General features: G+C 45.8%; 1 protein-coding gene across 2 annotated transcripts in view; it reads left to right on the top strand.

Moving 5' to 3' along the window:
- The window catches only part of SATB2 (SATB homeobox 2), a 131,419-nt gene that overhangs the window by 96,908 nt on the left and 14,220 nt on the right, over positions 1–20,291 (top strand). For both annotated transcript variants that reach the window (XM_086615682.1, XM_086615681.1), the window contains exon 10: positions 11,130–11,327. In XM_086615682.1, coding sequence (XP_086471808.1) covers positions 11,130–11,327 — 198 coding nt within the window. The remainder of the gene's footprint in view (positions 1–11,129; positions 11,328–20,291) is intronic.

Genomic DNA, 20,291 nt, shown 5'->3' with positions numbered 1-20,291 from the left:
TAGAGGGGATTTTGTTATTGCGGGGCTTTTTGGGGTTTTGTTTTTAAAGCAAACTCTGGGGTTGGAAATTGACCTGTCTCCTCCTCCCACCAATAAAAATACATCTGTTCCTACAATAATAATAATCTTCATCTCTGGGGAACCTGTCGTGTTTTTGGCTTTTGCCTCTTTAAGTGGTTTCCTTTTCCCCTTTTAAATAGGCTGAGGAAAGGATCAGCTCACAGTCAAGCTTTTTCTCCCCTTTTGTACAAACATGCGTGTCTTTTCCCACTGGTGGTATATAACTTACACCTCTGCTAGTGGGACAAAGACCTTTCAAAATGATGATATCCTTCTCATTTGGCAGGTAAAGAAATTGTTTTCTGAAGTGATTAAATGAGGGAAGGCAATGGGAAACCGCGTATTAGGCAGGTGTTTCCTTTTTTTTGCATGTTGTATGTGCTGCATACAGTATTGCCATGTGAATAATTCACATCAGATCCAATCATTTTTACAAAAAGGCATGAGAGGGCACTGCAGTGAGTTCTCCTGGATTAATTTCCACCTTGGATGTAAAAAATACATGCGGGCAAACCTAGGTCGGGGTGGAATTCTTGAAGAGAATCCATTAATTTAAAAATTTCATCCAACTCTTAAAAAAATATATAATGCACCAGAAGGGATTTTGTGGAAAGGAGGACAGACAGAAGGGCGGCAAGTGGGTTGGAGACCATTGGAAGGAATTGTTTACTCAGTGAAAAGGGCTGCTCCTGATCCTGGATGAAATTACTCAGTTGTGCTGGGAGGAGACATCAGTATGCACGCAAAAATGCACAAATGTGTCTGTGACAACAAGAGCGGGGTAGAAGTATCTGGATGCATGCACTCTGCAAAATACTTACTTTCTTTTCCTCTCTGCGGGGAAACAACGTTGTAGTCATTAAAGTAGAGGTCGAAAGGCGTATAAAAAAAGCACCAAAGGCTATCAAAGCACATGGGAGAGCCTTGTCCTTGTTACAGGTATTTGTGTCCTGACACACGGAGGTCTGATGGTTTCTCCTTCCTCATTTAACCATTAATTTTCTTTGCCTTTTGCTTTCTCTTGTCAGGGTACAGGGTTTACAGTCCGCAACCCCTCTACCGCCCAACAAAATCCCAGGCACAGTATGAAATACATAAAAGGAAAATACCATGGAACCCTCTTAAACTGTTAAATGCATAAAAATCTCATGTACCACATGGCAAAATATAATGAGAACTGGAGCTGTTAAACGAATAAAGCTGTTAAAAGCATAATGCCACTTGGCACAACTACTGTGCATTTAACGGTTTTCCACTGTGTAATAAATGACATATGTGGTAAACGTGCAGTAAATATAAAAACTGCACAATTGATTTTGCAAACGTGCCCCTTATTCTTTACTCCGTGCAGATATCAAAGTTCCACCCAGAATCCGGACCGGACAGCATTTAATGAGGAGTGTTTAACACAGACTGAATGCCAGCCTCTCTGAGGTTTGGCTTAAAATTGCCTGCAAGCTTCCTGTCATTATACCCAGAGGCTTCTTGAAATAGAGAGGGACTGAACCACCCAACAATAATTTGGGTGGCTCACCAGCTTCGATCTGTGCCAGCTCAAGTGTCCTTCTCCGGCAGCATGGCACACCAGCACCAAAACAAAAATAAGCTCCGTAGTCTTTCACGTGGAAGAAGAACAGGGCAGATGTTGAAAGCCAGATGCAAAAGGTTGAGAACAGGATCCACAAATGTTACCATTTAAAGCAAAGTCGCTGCACATAAAGGTTTGGTTTCTTCAGCAGCAGCGGATCGAGAAGTGTTTCTGAGGCTGATGTTTCTTTTGTTTCACAGCCCTGCCAAAGCAATACTGGCTCCCTGGGATGACCCAGCATTCGCCATGCTGAGATGTCATAGCGCTCTGCTGGAGCATGAAAGTGGTTTATGGGGGCGCTGGAAGGCAGGCACAGAGAAGCCGTAGCCAAGAACCGTAGCAGTACGGGGCCTCCCCCTGCCCCAAAGCCCACCGGCGTGCCTGCCCCCCGGCCTGGCTTGGTGTGCCTGGGCTGTCCCGCCGCTGGCTGGGGTGCCCGGTGGCCCGGAGGAGTGCCAAAAGCAAGGATACAGATGCTTGTGCAGGAGAGAGCTGCTGGCATGGTGGGATGGTTGGCGTGTCGCCTTAGGTCCAGCTTGTCTAAAAACTGGCAGCGGGGCTTTCCCAGAGCTTTGTGCAGGCCAGTTTTGCCAGTCATGGGCATTTCTGGGGACGATGCTGCTGATTTCAGCAGCTGAGTTACATGGTGGGAAGTGCTCATTGAAAACGGCCCGTGTTTGCAGAAGAGAGAGTTTGAAAGCGGGGAAAAAAGAGCTAGTCTGAGGGTTTGCTTGGACTCTCCGCCAAGGTTCATTCCCTTGCTGCTCTCCGCAGGCCTGGCTTGCGTTGTGTTGGCTTCCTCTATTATTCCCTCACCCCAGACTACTGAGAGGCTTCCAGTTTGCTAACAAGGCATGTGTTATGTTGGGCACTGCTGTTCTGTCAACAGCAATCCACGGTGCTGTGAGATCTTCACAGTTTTAGCAGCCAGTGAATCTCCGACAGGGCTGTTTTGACATTTTTTACGCAGGGCTGTATGTCATGTACCCAAGAGAGCATCCGGAGCCAATGGAGGCCTCATTTTGTCTTCTGTCTTCGTACAGGAAGAGTGGTACCCACTGAGTACCCACTGAGAACAGTTATTGCAAGCGGCATCATCTACTGGTGAAGTTAATTGACCTCTAATTTAATGAGTAGCCATCTTTATACTTAAGTCATGGCAGTCTCAGTTCAGCAACTAAAGGGAAGGGCAGCTGCAAGAACCAAGGTTACAAATCACAGAGCTCACAAGTCAACACAAATGCGAGGAACAGGGCCTCACGGAGGTACCAAGGTGGTGTGGTGAGACTTCTTTAAGTGAATCCACCTTCATAAAGATCTCAAGCTGTTCATTTTAGACATTGAATTATTCATCACTCACTCACCTTAATAGGCATTTTATTCCTTGCAACTTATATCTAGACCTTTTTAGTCTTGTTTGTGAAGTGCTGTGCATCCCTTTGTAATTTCGAAGGCAGCAGGAGCTGAGGGGCTCAGTGCCCTCCAAACACAGCTTCCAAAGCTGTCATCCTGTTTTAGCTGCCAGCTGTTAGTGATGTACCCACTGGACAGCACGCTTCTCCGGGGATGCTGCCTGCTAGTGCCCTCTGTCCCTTAAATGGCTAAACCCGAGACCTGCGTTATCGCATTGGGAGTGTTTCTGAGTGTGGCCAGAACACCAGGATTTGGTTTCCTATCTGCGCTTTGGGCTCTCCTGGTTGTATGTGATTCAGAAGGAGATGTATTTCTGGTGTGCCATTTCAGAGAGGTTCAGGTAGCCTGTGTGTCTCCAGAGCTGGGCAGTGGGACAGGCAGAGACTTTGACCTTGGTTTGCTTCAGGTTTGGACTGTCGGTCTTGAGAACCGGCTTCTGTGTCCAGTTCTGGAACTGCTCTACAGTATGACTTCAGGAAAACCGTTTTCCCCATGACCATGTGCCAGCGCTTCTGTAATACTGTGTAGCAGCACTGCCCCTCTGACCTCTGCTTGTGAGAGCTTTAGCAGAAGCTGTGCTGTGCTCAGCAGACCTCTTTTTCTTAGTCTGGGCAATATGAGTTTAGAAGTATAGTTCTGTTCATAATAAACAGTCACTATCAAAGTAAATAGTGGGCATAGCTTTCTGGAGCCCTTGTTGACAGTCTGTGGGAGGGCAAAGTCGGTATGAACATGGAAATCAAACTTCTTACAGTTCTCCCAGGGCAGCAGACTCTCCTTAATCAGGCTGGGGTGGCGTGGGGAGGGGAGCACATGCTGCTGGGGATCTGCGCCAGACAGGGCACGTGGAAGGGTTTGGCCTTCACCAGTCCAGTGAAAACAAAAAGTAAACCCTTGAAACTGAAATTCTTCCTCAAGGGACTGGAATTTGTTCCAGTTGCATCACAGTAAAGCAAGAGAGACCTCATGGAGCAGAGTTTGAAAAAAACATTCAGCTGGCGAAGCTCTGTCTCCAATTCGTATATTTGCCTGTATATTATTAAAAATAAATAAATTAAAAAAAACAAGCAAAAAATAAGCTTGACTGGGGAGAGAGGTGGAGGCTGGGGGCAGAAAAACCCTTCAGTTGAGATCCTTCAGGTTAAGAGAAAGCCAGGGCTATGGAAGGAAATCACTGTGACGGTTTCTTGCCTTTCCTCTGACTTTTCCTTTTCATGTTGAGATCCCTGCCTCTTTGCCAGGATTGTCTGGGAGCCTGTTCTCTGGCCAAGGAGGATGTTAGCCCCACACTAGGAGCCCACGCTAGATGGTTCTCAGCACCATGGCCACCTCCCATGCCCTCACCTGCTGCCCATGCTCCAAGAAGAAAAAGAGAGGTACTGTGAGAGGGATGAGCAGCATCACTCTCGGGCAGGGTTAGCTCTAGAAACCCCTTGTTTTGTCCTTCCCTCTCTTTCCTTCCCAATTTATATTCCCTTGGATTTGTTCAATATGATGGGATGCCTTCTCTCCCCACTTATAATAGGTATTTTCTGTGCCCTTGAACTAATTAGCTTCCGGTGATGATGAACAACAGCTAGAAAAAACAGCTGGTGGTGAAGATGAGTAGTGTATATAGTCTATACATATAGGGCGCTTCTTACTGCTGTAGCATCTCGGTGCCTTTATGATGTTGTGAATCTCTACAGCTGGGACATGTCTGTTGTGCTGATACTTTGGTGTTCTTGTTACATACGGGCAAACTACGGAAAGATATTTCTCTCCTCGACTGAACTTAAGATTTCTTTGAAGTACCTTTGGACATTAGCTTCTTTTTTCAGCCTTCTATGTGGAGTCACAGCGTGACCCCCATCCAGGACAGCATCTGCAGCAGTGTGTTAGCCCCTCAGCAGCTGAGTGAAGCAGGGACAGTCGTGGAGCTGGGGCTTTGCTCAGGAAGTCCTTGGCAGACCTGGGAGCTGATGGCAGGCTGCTTGCCCTAACCACAAACCCACACTTCCTCTCCAGCGTGGGGAGAAGCTAGTTTGAACTTGGCACGCTGGAAATATCCTCAGTGCACAGCATCCTTCCCTCTGAGGCCAAGAGCTGTGAGCAGACTTGGCGTTTCCATGAATCTAAGATACGTCAGGGCTTGTGTACCTCATTCATTTTTTCGTGTTGTTTTGTGTTTTATAAGGCTAGTGAGAAACTGGCCCTCCTGAAAGTGCTTTGCATTATGCCTTAAATTTAGGGTGGAGGAAAAGTACCGAGGTTTCAGAAAATCCAGGCTACTGAGTGCTTAACCTTGAACCATATCAAAACGCTCCAAGTAGAGCTTCTCAGATTCAGTCCCCCTCCCCCGGCCCTCATCAAGAATTCATTGAAGCCAGGACAGAACTCTCCATTACAGTTAGTCTTTTATCCATTTCAGCTTTCTTGATTAGGTTATCTTGAATCATTAGGGGGTTTATTTATTTTAATAGACACTTATTGGATTCATGGAAAGAGAGTTTGGCGACTAAGGAACAAGAGCTGAATATTATCTGGCTCATTTTGCACTGCAGAAAGTCCCAAACTGAGCGGAGGGAAGAGAGGAAGTTTGTCCGGAGGACTCCTGTGATCCCGCATAGAAAGGAAGCTTTCTCTGGGGAACGCAGCATTTCTTTCCTAATCTTTCAAGACTCGCGTCGATCATCGCTACTTTTTTTTTTTCCCTTTTGTCACATATGTTGACATTTTCTGCACTGATGATGTGGGTGAGGAAATGGCCTTTTACATTTATTTTTGAGATTTATTCCTGATTCACTCTTACTAAAAACTCTTCATTTGCCTACTCATGCTTTCACTGGAGACCCTAGAAAATGTCAGCACAGAAAATCAGTTGTATTATTGTTATTAATTCCAGTGTAACTGCAGGGAAGCACAAGGTCAGTTCCGTTGCAGTTTTCACCAGGCTCCGAGTGCCTCGTGGTCCAGCCTGAACAGGCAGGCTGCCCGTGACTAAGTCACCGTGGACACCCGACTGCCACCTCCTGTGATGGCTTTCAGTAGAGATGCTGCTCCAAGTGTAAGCATCGGCCTGTAGCCCCAGCATAACTGAGCCTGACCTCTTCCCACATGCCTCCTTCTCCTTTGATTGGAAGTTGCGTCCTTGACTGACTGCAGGTCAGCAGATCTGCAGGAAGCAGTTTTGGGGGTCAGGATATTTACGCAGTCCTTCATTGAGCGCTGGAAAACCTGACCGTATCGTAGTCTGGTCCCTCTGACTGCTGGAGCAGCCTCCCCTGCTCCAGGATAAGTCTAGCAAAAGTGAAAGGGTCAAGCTGCTAAAAAGGGCCCAGGGACAAGTGACAGAGAACATGGCTCGGGATTGCTGCACCAGCTAACTGTCCCTCGGGGGGGTTTGAGTGTGCCAAGGCTGATGCTTCGGCGTAGTAAGCACGCTCTTTCTTTAACAGCGTGAAAGCACAATGGGCATGGCTGGCTTCCTGCAGATTTTTGTTGTTGTTTGCTTAGCTACGTGGAAGTGTATTTGATTAGGAGACAGAGAGAGAGATTAAAAATAGGACATTAATATGATATTATTTGTGTTATCAAATAAAATGCTTAGAAAATGTTTGTCTTGTCTCATGAGAACAACAGAAATAGAGGCCAGCACTTCTCTGCAGCTCTCTTTAAGGAGCTAAATGGGGCTGTGTTCTTCACGCGTCTAGAAGTTTTGGGGTGAAATGAAGGAACTTCTGAGCAGAATTCCTTGTAACTGCAGACACTGGGTGTGCCTGACTGTACAGCCAAAAGTATCCTTTAATTATGCTGGTTTTCCTCCTCTTATTTTTAATGGAACAAGAAGATTCTTCTGTTTAAGAACCTTAAACCTCTTCTGTTTAAGAACCTTAGCAGCTGACGTTAAGGGCCAGATTCTGCCACCCGTATTGGCACCGGTGCATGTCAAACTCTCCTGGTAACTCTGTGATGGTCAAGGGGGCTGTTTGTGCAGCGGAGCGAGACTGGCGACGTACAGAGGAGGCAGGATCAGAAAAACGGTGTATCACAGATCTGGGGAAGGATGTGTTGCTTGTTAGGTTTTCAGAGTACGTTCTCAGAAGTAGGATCTACTTGTAATTTAGCGCGCTCAGATGTGGACGAGCAGGGGAAAAGGTGGTGAGATAGTGTCTCCTTATTCACTTTTGCGTCTTCATGCCAACAAATGTAGCTGTAGATGAAAATTCACTGTGAATGGCTGTAGCTCCAAAAATTTCTGTGTGTTAGCATTTCTTAAATGAAATAATTCTCCTGGAAAGCTCTGTGTAACATACACAGACCCAAAGCAATAAATAAAAGAAAATTAAAAAAAAAGCAACCAAAAAACCCCAAGTTGAGATTTTTAACAGAAAAAGGAGATTTGAATATTAATAATTCATGAGTTCTCATTGAACATGCACGAAGAAACGGTGCTATTCAATAGAGAATACTGTCATCTGTCACTGTTTTATTTGACATTTACACTTTTTTTTTTTTTATTGCCTGGTACTGCAAAACTTTCTTGGATGGCGTGCTAAGATTATTTAAATAAATAATTAAGAAAATCCGACGCAGACATTTCATCTGTGCGTGGGGAAGGCGGTTACTTGCAATCATAAAGAATGTGTGAGTAAGCTGCAGCGCTGTGTTTTCTCACATATTAGCCAAAGCTATCGCTTAATAAGCAGCCCCATAGATGAGTAGGTAGGGTCTTGAAGGGATGGGCGAGAGAAGGAGTGCTTGAACGAACGAGGGGAAGGGTAGGAAAAGAGCAGTGGCAGGAGAGATTTGATGCAGAGAAGCGTACACATGCACGCAGTGGGTACGCGTGCGTATGCGTGGGGGTGAGCGGATGATGGCTGTTGTGAAGAAAGCTGCCACAAATACGTTGCCGTTGCCGATGCAAAAATAAACATTTATAAAGGGTGCTGGGGGAGATCCAGTCCCGCACGACGCGAGAGAAGACAGGGCGTTTAGCACAATGACAATTCAGAGTTAGGCACACCTTGCAATTTCTTGCTAATATTAGGCTCATGAAAGTCTTTCTGCTCTGTAGGTTAGTTATTATTTATAAAAATCACAGAACCAGCTGATACATTCATAAGCTAATTATTGTAGCAGCTGGGTACACATGGTGCAATATGTCTGAGGCTGTGAAGTATCACAGATTTCTTGGGGCCTGCTGTGGTGGGGGTGTGCTGTTGAAGGCTAGATCCCTTAATCTGATCAGCCAAGCAAATACTTTGCGGGGAAACTGGATTAATATCTCTCTGAATACCACGGATGTGCTTCACCTTCAGAACCAGGCTCCTTTAAACGTGCCATTAGCTTGTCTCCTTTGGGGAATGGAGAAGTTCTCAGGTGTCCTCGGGACGGCAGGGTCTTTGCCTGGTGCCTCCCTTTGCCAGAAATTAATTTGGTTTGCTCGTGTCTGCACACATGGTCACACTGCAGTCTAATCTTTTCCCTAATAGCTCCAAGGTCAGGACCTCGCATGTTGCCAGGCAAATTGAGCGCTATCCCTCTTAAAGACTAATGGCAGCGAGTGCCTAGTCCGTAATGAGGCCTGTAGTGTTGCTCTAAGTGATTGTAATGAGCGCTGATTATAACGGGACAGATAAATCAAAACGCCGCAGTCGCCGTCGGGCTGGTTGCCCCAACTTTGGGAAGGGGAGGTGGCCCTGCCGAGCCATCCTGTGCTCCACTGGAGCCCTCGGGAGAGCCCCTGGCACCGTCCTCCCCAGGCCCAGCCCCGCGTGGGGCTCCGGCTCCACGGGTGCAGGGTTTGGAGTGTGTTTTCTGTTAAACGATTGGTCTTCGTGCTGCAGCATCCCTCAGGAGATGTTAACTGTACCTGCTTGAAACATTTGAAAGAGTTCAGTTGGAGACTAATTCCGATCACTGAAAACAGGGAGCAACAGGAGCTTATTTTTTCCACAGATGGTTTATTTTCCGTTTCAAAAATTATTTCCTTTGTATGGCGGAACCCCTGAGAAAACGCTGTGGAGCTGGGAGATTTTCCTCCTGTCTTTTCTCGAAAAGAGAGAAAGTTTTGCAGGATTTCTGAGCATGCAAAGGGAAAGAGGAGAACCGAGAGCAGGGGATGTGGCCAAACCACATTAAAATGCAGACGTCACCTGGCTGAGAGATTACACAAATATTGGTCAAAATACTTTGAAAATATAATACAGATTTTTCTTTCCCCCTAAGTAAATGATTAGATATCTTGTTTTCATCCTTGCCCCCCCACCCACCCCCCCAGTTTATTGCAAGAAAAGATCAGGTCTGCACAAATGTGGCCTCTCACTTGTAAAAACAAGGCAGTGTTGTGTTACAGATTAGTTTATAAATCCCTGGTGGCTTCACAGTTCAGTGCCTACAGCTGCTGCAGATGGGCCTGGGTTTTTGTCTCTTCGCTGTGCTGCAGCCGGCAGTTGAAGGAGAAAATGGAATGATCAGGTTATTAACATGTAGGCCGTGAGGAAGAGGCTGCACAATGAGAACAGCTGGTGTTGCTGTCTTGGCTGATGCAGCGGAGATAATCAAATCTTGCCTTTTTTGGGGGGGCGAAGGCAGAAGACACAGTGGAGAGTAAGACAAACAACGGCTTATGGTATTTATAGGGGGTTTAGAGCACGCGGTGGAAGTTCTCAATGGCTTACAAGTTGTTACACAAAAAAGCAATACCGAAAAACCCCCGCGTGGGCTGGTGACGAACCGGGCTGCTCAGCTCACTCTAGTCGCCGTCCGGGAAAACGCCGTTTTGGCTCCTTCTCGTACCGAACGGTTTTGACATTGATCAAGCTATCTTTTAGGTATTGTAAGGTGCCTGTCAAAACGGTGTCAGAATGCTGAGCTGTAGCTCAAAAATGATGGGTTATAAATTTACTAGGTAAAATATTTTGACAGGAGTCAGTGAGGCGCCTTGACAGCATCCTCGGCATTATCTTCTCATATTCTGTCATGTGCATTGTGCTCCTGTGCGTAGGCACGGTCGGGAACCGCTGTCCCCAGCCCCGAGTGAGGTTGGCTGCGGGCAAGTGGGATGGGGCTGGCTGCATCCCCCCGGCCTGGGCAGGTGCAGCCACGGCTGCCGTCCCTGGTCAACCCGCTGGGGAGGCCAGGTCACCGCCACGCACGCTCAGCACACATCGGGCTGTCCTCACCTAAACAGCCATTGCCGTTGTGCGCTGCGGTTGGCTTTGTGCTTCAGCCTGGTTGCCCCTTCCTGAAGCACTGGTGGTTCCTGCTCCAGGGGCCTGAGCTCGCAGACCCTGTGCAGAGCTCCTGCAGGATCTCCGACAGTGGTGACTTTCTGAAGGCATTTCAAAGTGACCTTAAAATGATATCGCAGGAATAAAATCTACTATCATTATCATCTGTAGTTGGGTTTGGAATTACCACCACCTAGTACCTTGATCTCTCCAGTAACTTCTGCAGGATCCTGTTAGCTGTGTTTCTGTTAAATACCAGAAGATTCCCTTTCTGTGAGGTTGCCTCTTCTAAGTGGCCATTTGATTATTTAAAGCTGTCAAATTTTAGTGGGGCTCAGAGCTGGGAGAGTCAATGCAACCTAGTGACAGCAGATCAGAGGTCTTTGCTTGATAATATCTTCTTCTAAACATTTTCATTAGATGTTGAATTTCTGATCTGATAGGAACAGCCCTTAGCATGAGGGTTGTTAGCAAGTCTCAGGGGTTATGTCTTCTTCTCTCTTGCTTGGATGAAGAAATAAAGGGTCTCTCAAACAGAGTGGAGATGCGCCTTTATTTCAACTCTAATTTTCTATAGGAAAAATATTGATATCCGAGCATTTTAAACATGGTGTGATTATGACAGGGGGGCAAGATACCATGCTTCCTGGTTCCTGTTAAGCACAGCTGCTTGTTTCTGTTCTCCAACTTGCAGGAAATAAAATATATCAAGGAGCAGCTGAGGGTAGGCGAGGTTCTGTGTGAGATGAGACCAGCAAAACTTGCAGCATGGAGCTTTAAGTCGAGCTGACCTTCTGCTCGCATCTGTTTCCTTCGTGCTCAGTGAATTGACTGTGCTGACCCTATCATTGCAGGGCTGGCTGTGCGAGCTGCTCCGCTGGAAAGAAAACCCGAGTCCAGAAAACCGCACGCTTTGGGAGAACCTCTGCACCATTCGCCGCTTCCTGAACCTTCCCCAGCATGAGAGGGACGTGATCTATGAGGAAGAGTCCAGGCATCACCACAGTGAGCGTATGCAGCACGTTGTCCAGCTCCCTCCGGAGCCCGTACAGGTCAGAGCACTGACTTCCTTCTCAGGGTGTCTGTGGGGGGGCACAGCACGCATGGGTAACACCGGGCTTTTGAAGAGAGTAACGTGGAGAAGTGCTTTCTAGGTACTGACTGACACTTCAAAGTACCTCTAAAATGACCATGATAAGCATTTTGTGGGGAATGGGCCTTCACTTCACAGCCTCCCTTAGGATTGTTTTGCTCCTCTCTACAGCCTCTGTGACTTGTATGAAGTTTTGGTTTGTACACCTTTGTTCTATCCTTCTCTCAGGTCTTAGTAGAAGAAAGTGAAAATACTACAAGACTTTTCATCTTTGCAGTTCAGCTTCAGTCAGAAGGAGAAATCAGCCTTATGTGTATCCCTAATAACTGGTGATGCATGTCACAAAACCAAACATCTGCTGATGGTCAAGAGAGGCTCAGGAGATGTTTTTTCAATCTAAAAAGCTGAGGTGATGCCTTCTGCTGTAGACCATTCTTTGGGATTGCCACTGGTGTTCGATGCCATTCACCTGATCCCATTGTGTGACCACTCTCAGAGAGTCATCTGTACCGTGTTCCTCTCTGATAATCTCACAGTTCCTTTGCTCTCCCCATTGCTGTTTCGTGGCAGCTTGCACTACTTTGCTACTCTTGCCATGCATCTTGGCATTCAGCCTTGTCTCCGCTCTCATTCTGCTGCTGCTAGCACTGCTTCCGACTATCTAGTCACCTTTTGCCAAAGGCGGGAGGTTTTTCTGGCTTGTAGTCCTGCCCCTTCTGAAACACGTTGGTCTCACACAGATTAATTATTGCCTAGTTCAGTCTCCTTTGTCTCTTCTGCTACCGACTTCCTCCTTGCTTTCCATTCTGTCTTTGCCTGGAAGAAACAATGTGTTTCCTGGGGTTCAGATTCTCAAAGCTGTAAAGTAAGGGAAGTGCTCTAAGTAATTAACGTTGCAAGTTTTGCCTTCTATGTTCCCAAAAGTTTGTGAGATCTTGGAGACAAGGAGCTACAAAAAGGTAAAGGGCCGAGCTAAGGTGGGAAGATGACTAGACCTGTGTAGATTTAACCCAGTTCTGGTGCCCCACAGCAGGTAAGAATATCCTCTAAGAGATAGCTTGAAGAAAAAGTTTCCCTGAACTCTTGTGGGTGACCTTGATGATTAGCCTACTTTCCAAAGCCTTCTGCACATCACTTTTCTGCATCATGCAGGTTGGCTCTTGTGAGTGACACGTTACACTGCGTTGGAATGCGATGCATTTGTATTTGTCAGCAAGTTACAAAGCCATGGATTAATTATTTATTACAGTCAAAATATGAAAAATGAAGAAAAATAAACAGAACCAGCTGGCAACTACGTACAGCAAAACTCTGGAGACCCTGGTGTACAGTTGATACAGTAGGCTTGTGTTTTGGGGGTGCTGCATTTTGAAGCTATGTTTGCCCATCCAAAAACCCCAGTAGGTTTCTGAGTGGCATGCTACCAGTGCAAGACACAGGAGGCTTGCTGTCCACCTGCTCCCTGCTGTCAAAAGATACTCTGCACCAAGCGATTTTTGTGTAGTTTTCGGTCTCTGAGACTTGAATGGTTTCAAGCGGCAAGGTTTGTTTCTCAGATTTGCTGCAAGGGTCACTATTAGGTAATTAGCCATGAAGAATCAATGACAGCAGCCAGAGATGTAAAGCTGAGGTCCTCACGCTTGCAGTCATTGGAGATTTTGTGACACTTTACATAAGGGTAGGGGTCTTGGGCCCCGCTCCTGGCCCAACTCCAGGCCAAGTAATTACATTCTGCCTATCTGAAATTCCCTCTGTAGTGTCAAGTGGGAAAGCAACTCTCATTTCCTTCTCAAAGCAGTGGCGGGTGCCGAACGTCTGCCGCGGTGTCTGGCTGCATTTTAGCAGGGGGTGGAAACATCCAAGAGCTGCAGTCACCGACCTACTTTGCTTTGCAGGCTTTGTGCATTGTGAGTCAAGCCCTTACCTGCAGCCTTGCTGTCGAGATGACAGTCCTTTGAAGAAGATACAAGTAGCAGCACTGTGAATAACAGCAGGTGCAGTACTAGAACACCGAAGCAGGCAGGAGATTCTTACCTCTGCTTTCTCTCTCTGCTCACCTCGTCTTTCTCTCTGCTCTGATGGATTTGACAGTACAGTAACTTGTGTCTGATGCTTGCGTCTCCTGTGCCTCCAGCTGTGAGACTGGGAGAGCCTGAAAACAGGCTGCCCCGTGATGCTACCAGAGCTCCCTGCCACCACCATGGAGCCCTCTCTGGGCTGGGGGTGCCTCTCTGTCAGGCTGAAGGACTTGGAAGAAAATGCTGGCGATGATCAGAGGAGGCATGACTGGTCGGAAGATAACAGATAGATAAATTTCAGCCTTTTTCCCATTACGGCTTCTTGGAAATGGCAAAAATTTCCTTGTTGTGGGTTTTGTGTAGTTCACGTACTGATCACAGGGTTGGGCACACCTTCAGTGAGGGAAACTCCCCAAGGCTGTGGGGCAGTTTAGTGCTGTAGAAAATCAGCTGGACAGAACTTGGCTCTTGATGTTTAAGGGACTGTTGTTTCTTTTGTGGCAGATTCTTGCCCTCTGTTTGGTATTGCTAGCCTGTACCTTGCTGTTTAGCTTTAGGTTGAGGGCTTTAAAAAGAAACATTTTCCATTTTTCTCTCTTCCATTAGATTTTTCCCAGCAGCCATATATTAATCCATTTAATCAAATATTTTCATGTTTCTGAAATGAAAAATGTCTATAGTGGAAGCTCAGTGCACAAGAAATTCCTCCCTGCACACTTGATTTATTTGTTATTGTGCTGAGGAGTCATAAAATGTGAGCCCTGTGGAGCTCTGTGACATGGCTGTGTTCTCTGGCAGCATCGGGTGTGACCATATGGACGTGTCGGAGTGCGGATTTTCCTTCACATGCTGGTTGCAGAGCATCCATGCTACACCTACGTGTTGCTGTGCGTGCAGGCTGAGCTCGCCACAGCCTCTCACTTGGTTTTTAAGGAAATCCAGGTGTGCACAAGTGGCTCTGTCTCCTTCCAGTTCCATGCAATGTAGTGCAATCACAAAGCACTGCTGTAGGACTAAGGAAAAGACCTGTGAGGTGGTTGCTGGCTGGGTATCACAAGGACACCACCTCTGATTTACAGAGTGGCTGAGCCACAGGTTCCTGGAGGGTGAGAGCATGTGCTGGAAAGCATCATTATGTTTTTGCCCTGTTCTCATCCTCTTCCACCACCATCAGATGTGGGATCCTGGCTGGACCTTTGGTCTGGCCTGGCCTGGCTCTTCTTACGTTGGACAGACTGCATGCAAAGTAGTCACTTTGCAGCAAACAGTCCCCATGCTTCCATGTTTAGCTTCCTGCTCTGCAGAGGTGAGGGTACCCTGTGTTACTTTCCATCCCTCGTGAAATCCCACCGTTCCCAGGCCGTTTGCTGATGTTGGACCTTTCTGGAGCGTTAACGCTGAGAAGCGCCTACAGATGCTTCCCGTTGCCGACCAGGGAGTCGATGTTTGTTACAGACATGCTGGGACACAGTAAATCTAATTTCTCTCCCTTCTCCCACTGTTCGTCTGCTGTGTCCAAGGTGACCACTCCAGAGAATAACCGTCTTGCCTGGCACTTTAATATAGTGCTAATTCATTGTTAATTGCTGGGGCAGAGAAACCTGACTCAGCTGGGAAAACGATGAATCAAGCTGTTGTCTCTGGAGTGTTGGGGTGGATAATACTGTTCTCTGGAGAAATGAGCCACCACTGCAGCGCAGTACCTGCTATTCAGAGAGCAGAGGAACCTTGCCTTCCCTTTGCTGCATAAGCTGACAGATAGATCTGCTGAAGCTGGTAGGTACATACTGATTTAAGAGCAGCCAAATGTTGACTTTAAAGAAACAGGAATGGTTTTCTCATGCTTTCTGATACACTGTTGCTTTTGTCACTTTTAAAAAATGACATCCCTCCGCCCTTTTTTTCTCAGAAGCTTTGATTTAGACAAATCTGGCAATTTATAATAGTTCAGATCATAAATCATGGAGGAACATTAGTAAATAAAAGAAGGCATAGCAGAAAGCTGCAGGAAGGCTCTTTTGTATTGTGTGTTCACTGCAAACATTGTGGTCTCTCTTTAAATATACAGAAAATAACATACCACAGAAGTAAACGAAATACTAATTTTGTTATTTTGAGAGGGATGGAAGGGAACAAATGTTTTAGAAATGACAACGAAATACAAAACAGCAGAACATGGAGCCCTCGTGTAAATGGGTCAAGGCGAGCGGCGATGGCAATCCAATGAAACTGATTTCATATTCTCTTTCTAAAAGTAATAAAGAGGGGAATGAACACCACAGTAGTGCTTCCTAATGAAAGATCTGATTCTAAACAACGTCTTAGAGTTCATGGGTCACACAATGCACAGCATGAAGATGGAAAAACAGTGAGACTTAAAATTTTTCTTAAAAAATAATATTAATTAATAATACTTAGGCAATCACAGATGATGAGCGAAGCAAAACTGTGTTATTCCGTAGGGAAACATGGTGTGCTTAATGATCTATAGGATGATGTGCACAGTGAGTTTTTGCCGTGTTTGTGTGGGTTACAGCAGGGGATTTTGCACACTGGAAAACAGGACTGAGTTGTTTGGGAGACTTGGACAAAAAATACTTTCTCAAACCATGCTAGCTCTCTGCCTTTGGTCCTTACTGTTTTATGTAGACAAATTTTTCTGTGGGGATGGCGTGCCCTGTGAACCATTCTTAGTGGCTGCACCCTGATACTTTTGCTTTTCGATAGTTTCTCTGCAGAAGACAGACTGTAGGTGGATGCCCACTGCTTTTTGATTCTCCCAGCTCCTTATTCTGTGGCTGGATGTGATGTCTGCTCAGACAGGGCTGGTCGAGACTGGGGAGACAACTTGTGCTGAACAAGCTCAGAGAGATTTTTAGAGCTATTTGTAGTGCAGGTTTATTCATTCCTGTCGGAAAGCACAGAACTTTGGTTTGGGTTCGTTGCAGCTGGAGTATTTGTTTTGTCTTTGATGTAGAACTACAGGGGGAAATGCATGTCAGAATGAGATCTGTGAATTTTGTAAGTGGAGAATATCTGTCTTCCTCAGTTTTTATGTTATCTGGAGTTCCAGTCTCTCTCTCTTATAAAAATTAGACAATAACAGTCAGTTTCATTATCCTCTTTCAATATAAACCATACAGAAACAACTGAAAAACATCTCCAACTATGTAACTTCTGTTTCTGTGTAGTATTAAAGCTGAAGGCAATATATATTGCAAATGCCACTTAACTCTGCATTTATCTCTGTCGCATGTGTGTCTGCTTCTGAGTGGGGGTAAGGGACTCTCTTCGAAGAAAGCAGTACATGCAGAACTCTTGGAAGGCTTCCACCTTTGAACTACTTTCTTATACTGCTCCAGTACCTGTGCCCTGTGGCTGGACACGCTGTGTTCGGGAACAAAAGCTGTGGCGGTGCGTGCTGGTTTTCCTTCCTTTTGGTGCACACCGTTTTCCTGACGGGCCACAGTAGCTCGTTGCACGAGGCTTGACAAAGGCAACAGGAGCACGTGTCAGACAACAAACCCCTTGTTCAACTGTGAGGTGTCCGATAAAGCTTCTTGTGGTTGATAGTTAATGGCAATTGCAGTGGAAAGCTGCTGAGCTTTGACTGCTACAGCCAAACCTGCCTACTGCGCCTCCTCAGCTGCTTCTGTTTAGGAGGGATATCTAACGTGGCTGGAAAGGGCTGCTGATTTTTATTAACTTTAAGCCTACGATTCCCCTTGAAATGGTAGTGGGGAATGCACTTGCAATTAAAGCAAATCTGCTTCTGTTCTGAAATTAGTTTAGGTTTAGTACTATTTAATTTAACCCTAGAAATGGGAGATCAAGTAAAGTGGATAGTTTTGTTTTCTTCTGAGGTGGCAAGTTTAGTCTTGTCAAAGTAGTACCTCCTTTCCGTATTTGTCCGGACTGCTGGTGCTGTGAGGCCACCTCAGTGCCACTTGCTCCCAGACAGCTTTCATCTGGTCTGGCACCAGCTGAGGACGAGGCAGGAATGAGGTGGGACTCTAACGCGAGGGAGCCCTGAGAGCACGGCTGCTGTTTTTCTTCACCAGCTTCTTACAACAACGATGCCTGTGAGGGTCCTGGCACGGCGGCGGAGGCAGAGGCAGTCCCTGGGGCCGAGGACGCGTGCGGTGCTGTGCAGGAGGTGCCGCCCTGTTTGGGGCCGAGGCAGTTCTGCCCAGGCGGCAGCTGGTGTGAGGCTGCCCCGGAGCAGCTCAGCCTGGGCTGCCCGCGCTCCCGCAGCGGGATGCTCCGGGCAAAAGCTTCGCTTGAAACCTGAGTGTGCAGATTTAGCACTGCGGAGACTTGGCAGTCATCGGCAGGGTGCTGGTTTGCGTTGATGTTTCTCTGACTTTTTAGCAAATTACATCACTGTAGCTCTGGCCCCTGTGTCTCACCCTTTTGCCTTTCACACACAATTTGACCAGATTTAGCCCTCATTTCTTTCAGTCCTGACCCTCTCGTAACTGCTAAGCTGCCAGCGTTGTAAGGAGTCGTACTAGGTTGAGGATGAGCAAACATCTAGAGCAAGATTACTAAATAAAGCTCTTTAAATTCACATAACCTTTGAAGCTTGCCGGCTGGCAGCGGGCAAATGTTGAAGGCTGAAAAGCCACTAGATGAGCCTCTGTTCCATTTACATTGGAAAATTTTTGCAGTTAAAAATACTGCTCTTTTAAAATTCATTTTAGTGTTCCCTAAATACTCCCTGTCCCTCACACTTGTACATAAATAATAATATCGGACTTTAGAGATGTGTATATGTTTATAGGCTACAGGCCATATGCAACATTTTATTCTTGGGCTCCTTAGAGAAATCTTAGGATGAAGTTAGAGCCTTGGATCATTGCAGCTGGCCTCTCTGGGCAGATAGGCAATTGTAAAAATCACATGGGGAAGGAAACAAGACTGTGTTGTGCTACCAAAGCACGCTGCGCTGCTTATCCCCCAAAGATCTCTGAGAGCGAGTGAGCTGCTCCACCTCCTGTGTTGCACAGCATCTCCGAAAGAAATTGTGCAGCTTCTGGGCACTGCTGGGAGTTGGGCTATGACAGGGCAGGACATAGGTGCTCAGTCTCCTTGCCCCAGGCCAGTCTTTTCAGAAATTCATTGGTGTGGGCTTTTCTTTTTTTTTTTTTTTCTGAATGATTGGAAATACCCAGAGACTATAATATGTGCAGGGACATGTTTTTTTCAGGATTATTATGCTGTGTATGTTGTTCCATGTTTGTATGGACTTTTGCAGGAACTGCAGATTGAAACGGGAGATGTTTTTGTGCGTATGCGCTATTCTCACACATCAAGTATCCAGAAGTACAGTAGCACATATTTTTTCTCACAGTCATCTATGCTTACAGTGTTTCAAAGAATATTCCAAAATATCTTGGCACAGACAAAGCGAAGCTGTTTGCAAGATCCCTAGCTGTGGAACAACAAAGGCTACATTCTCAACACACATCACATATGACTTTTATTAAAGTCTTAAACAAAAATCAGATAACGTATTTAGAAAATTGAACTTCACCATTTATGATGCTACTCGCATTGTGAAAGGAAGTAGGTATCCCCTTGTGCCTCCTTTCCGATATCTTTTCCCCCAGTTCTACTCACGTCTTCATGTTTCAAATTAGAAGGCAAAAATCTTACATTTTAGCACAAATACAAATATTTTAAAACCATTAATTTGGGACTAACTCACATCGTGGTGCCTAACTTAAAAGGGCTTTAGTGTTCAGAAACCAAGGCATATGAGCACGTATAAGGTGCCTCTGGTGGAGCACTGAGAAGTTGGAAACTTCTAAAATCATTATTAACCTCTTAACCATTACATATGGCAAAAAGGATGTGGTAAATCACAGAATGTATCCTGGATATTACAGTCCCAGCCATCTCATTAACTTTGTGTCAAAAACATTCCTCGGTTTCCAGTTTGGGCTAAATTTAGTTTTATGCTATTCGTGCCATCATAGTACAAAATAATGTTGACACCCTTAAATTTTCTAGTTGCTTTTTCTCAAATTTATGGTTTGGATCTCTACATTATGCTTTTATTAGGCCATGCCCATTCAATGTGCTGCACTTGAATCCCAGGCACGTGGGCAGGGAGGGCTGTGAAGAGCCCCCTTCCCTCCTGCCGCAAGTCCTCTCAGACCCATCGTTGTTCAGGGCTTTTATGAGAGTTGCGTGACTAAGCCTCCTGGTTAGATCTGGAAAACCTTGGTCTTCTCAGTCTTTCTTGCAAAAAGCTTGGCAAACTAGCTTTCTTTGTACTTCTCGGGATTTTGGTAATTTTTAGATTCGAAACACGCAGAGTATCGCGGAAGTCCCTTGTGCCACCAGAGGGTACAAGGAGGAGTTGTAGCGTGCCCATGAAGAGTAAGAGCTGGCTCCTCTTTCCGTGCTGGGTTGAGGGAAGCTGCGGTAGCAACTGCGAACCCATCCGGTTGTAGCAGAGAGAGACACTGAAATTCCAGGCCTCAGCGAGCCCCATAAAAAGATCTGTCTGGACAGCACTTCACTAGTTAAGTGCCAAGTTATTATTATTATTTATTATTTATTTCCTCTTCTATTTTTCCTCTTACTGAACAAGCAGGAAATATCTTTGTTCTTTCATTTTAGAAGTGGAATAAATGTATTCCCTGCAGCATTTGAAATTTTAATAATCCGTAATAAATAAAATCGTATCTAATAACATAACTGCTTTCAATTGGCAACGCGATCTCCTAGATGCATTGCAATGGCAGAAACATAAATAGTTGCAGCCTCTGAAAGCCTACTTCCTATTTGCTAAATATACTTGGCTTGCTTTAAATTCCTTTGTGTGCAGTCATTAATACAATCCTCTTTGACAGCATTTAATTAAAGTGCTTTTCTCTATTAAATTCATTAAAAGT

The sequence above is a fragment of the Tauraco erythrolophus genome, chromosome 8 (assembly GCF_009769465.1).
Source record: "Tauraco erythrolophus isolate bTauEry1 chromosome 8, bTauEry1.pri, whole genome shotgun sequence".
Lineage (NCBI taxonomy): Eukaryota > Metazoa > Chordata > Aves > Musophagiformes > Musophagidae > Tauraco > Tauraco erythrolophus.
The sequence above is the reverse complement of the archived record's forward strand: the minus strand, read 5'-3'. Positions and strand labels throughout refer to the sequence as shown.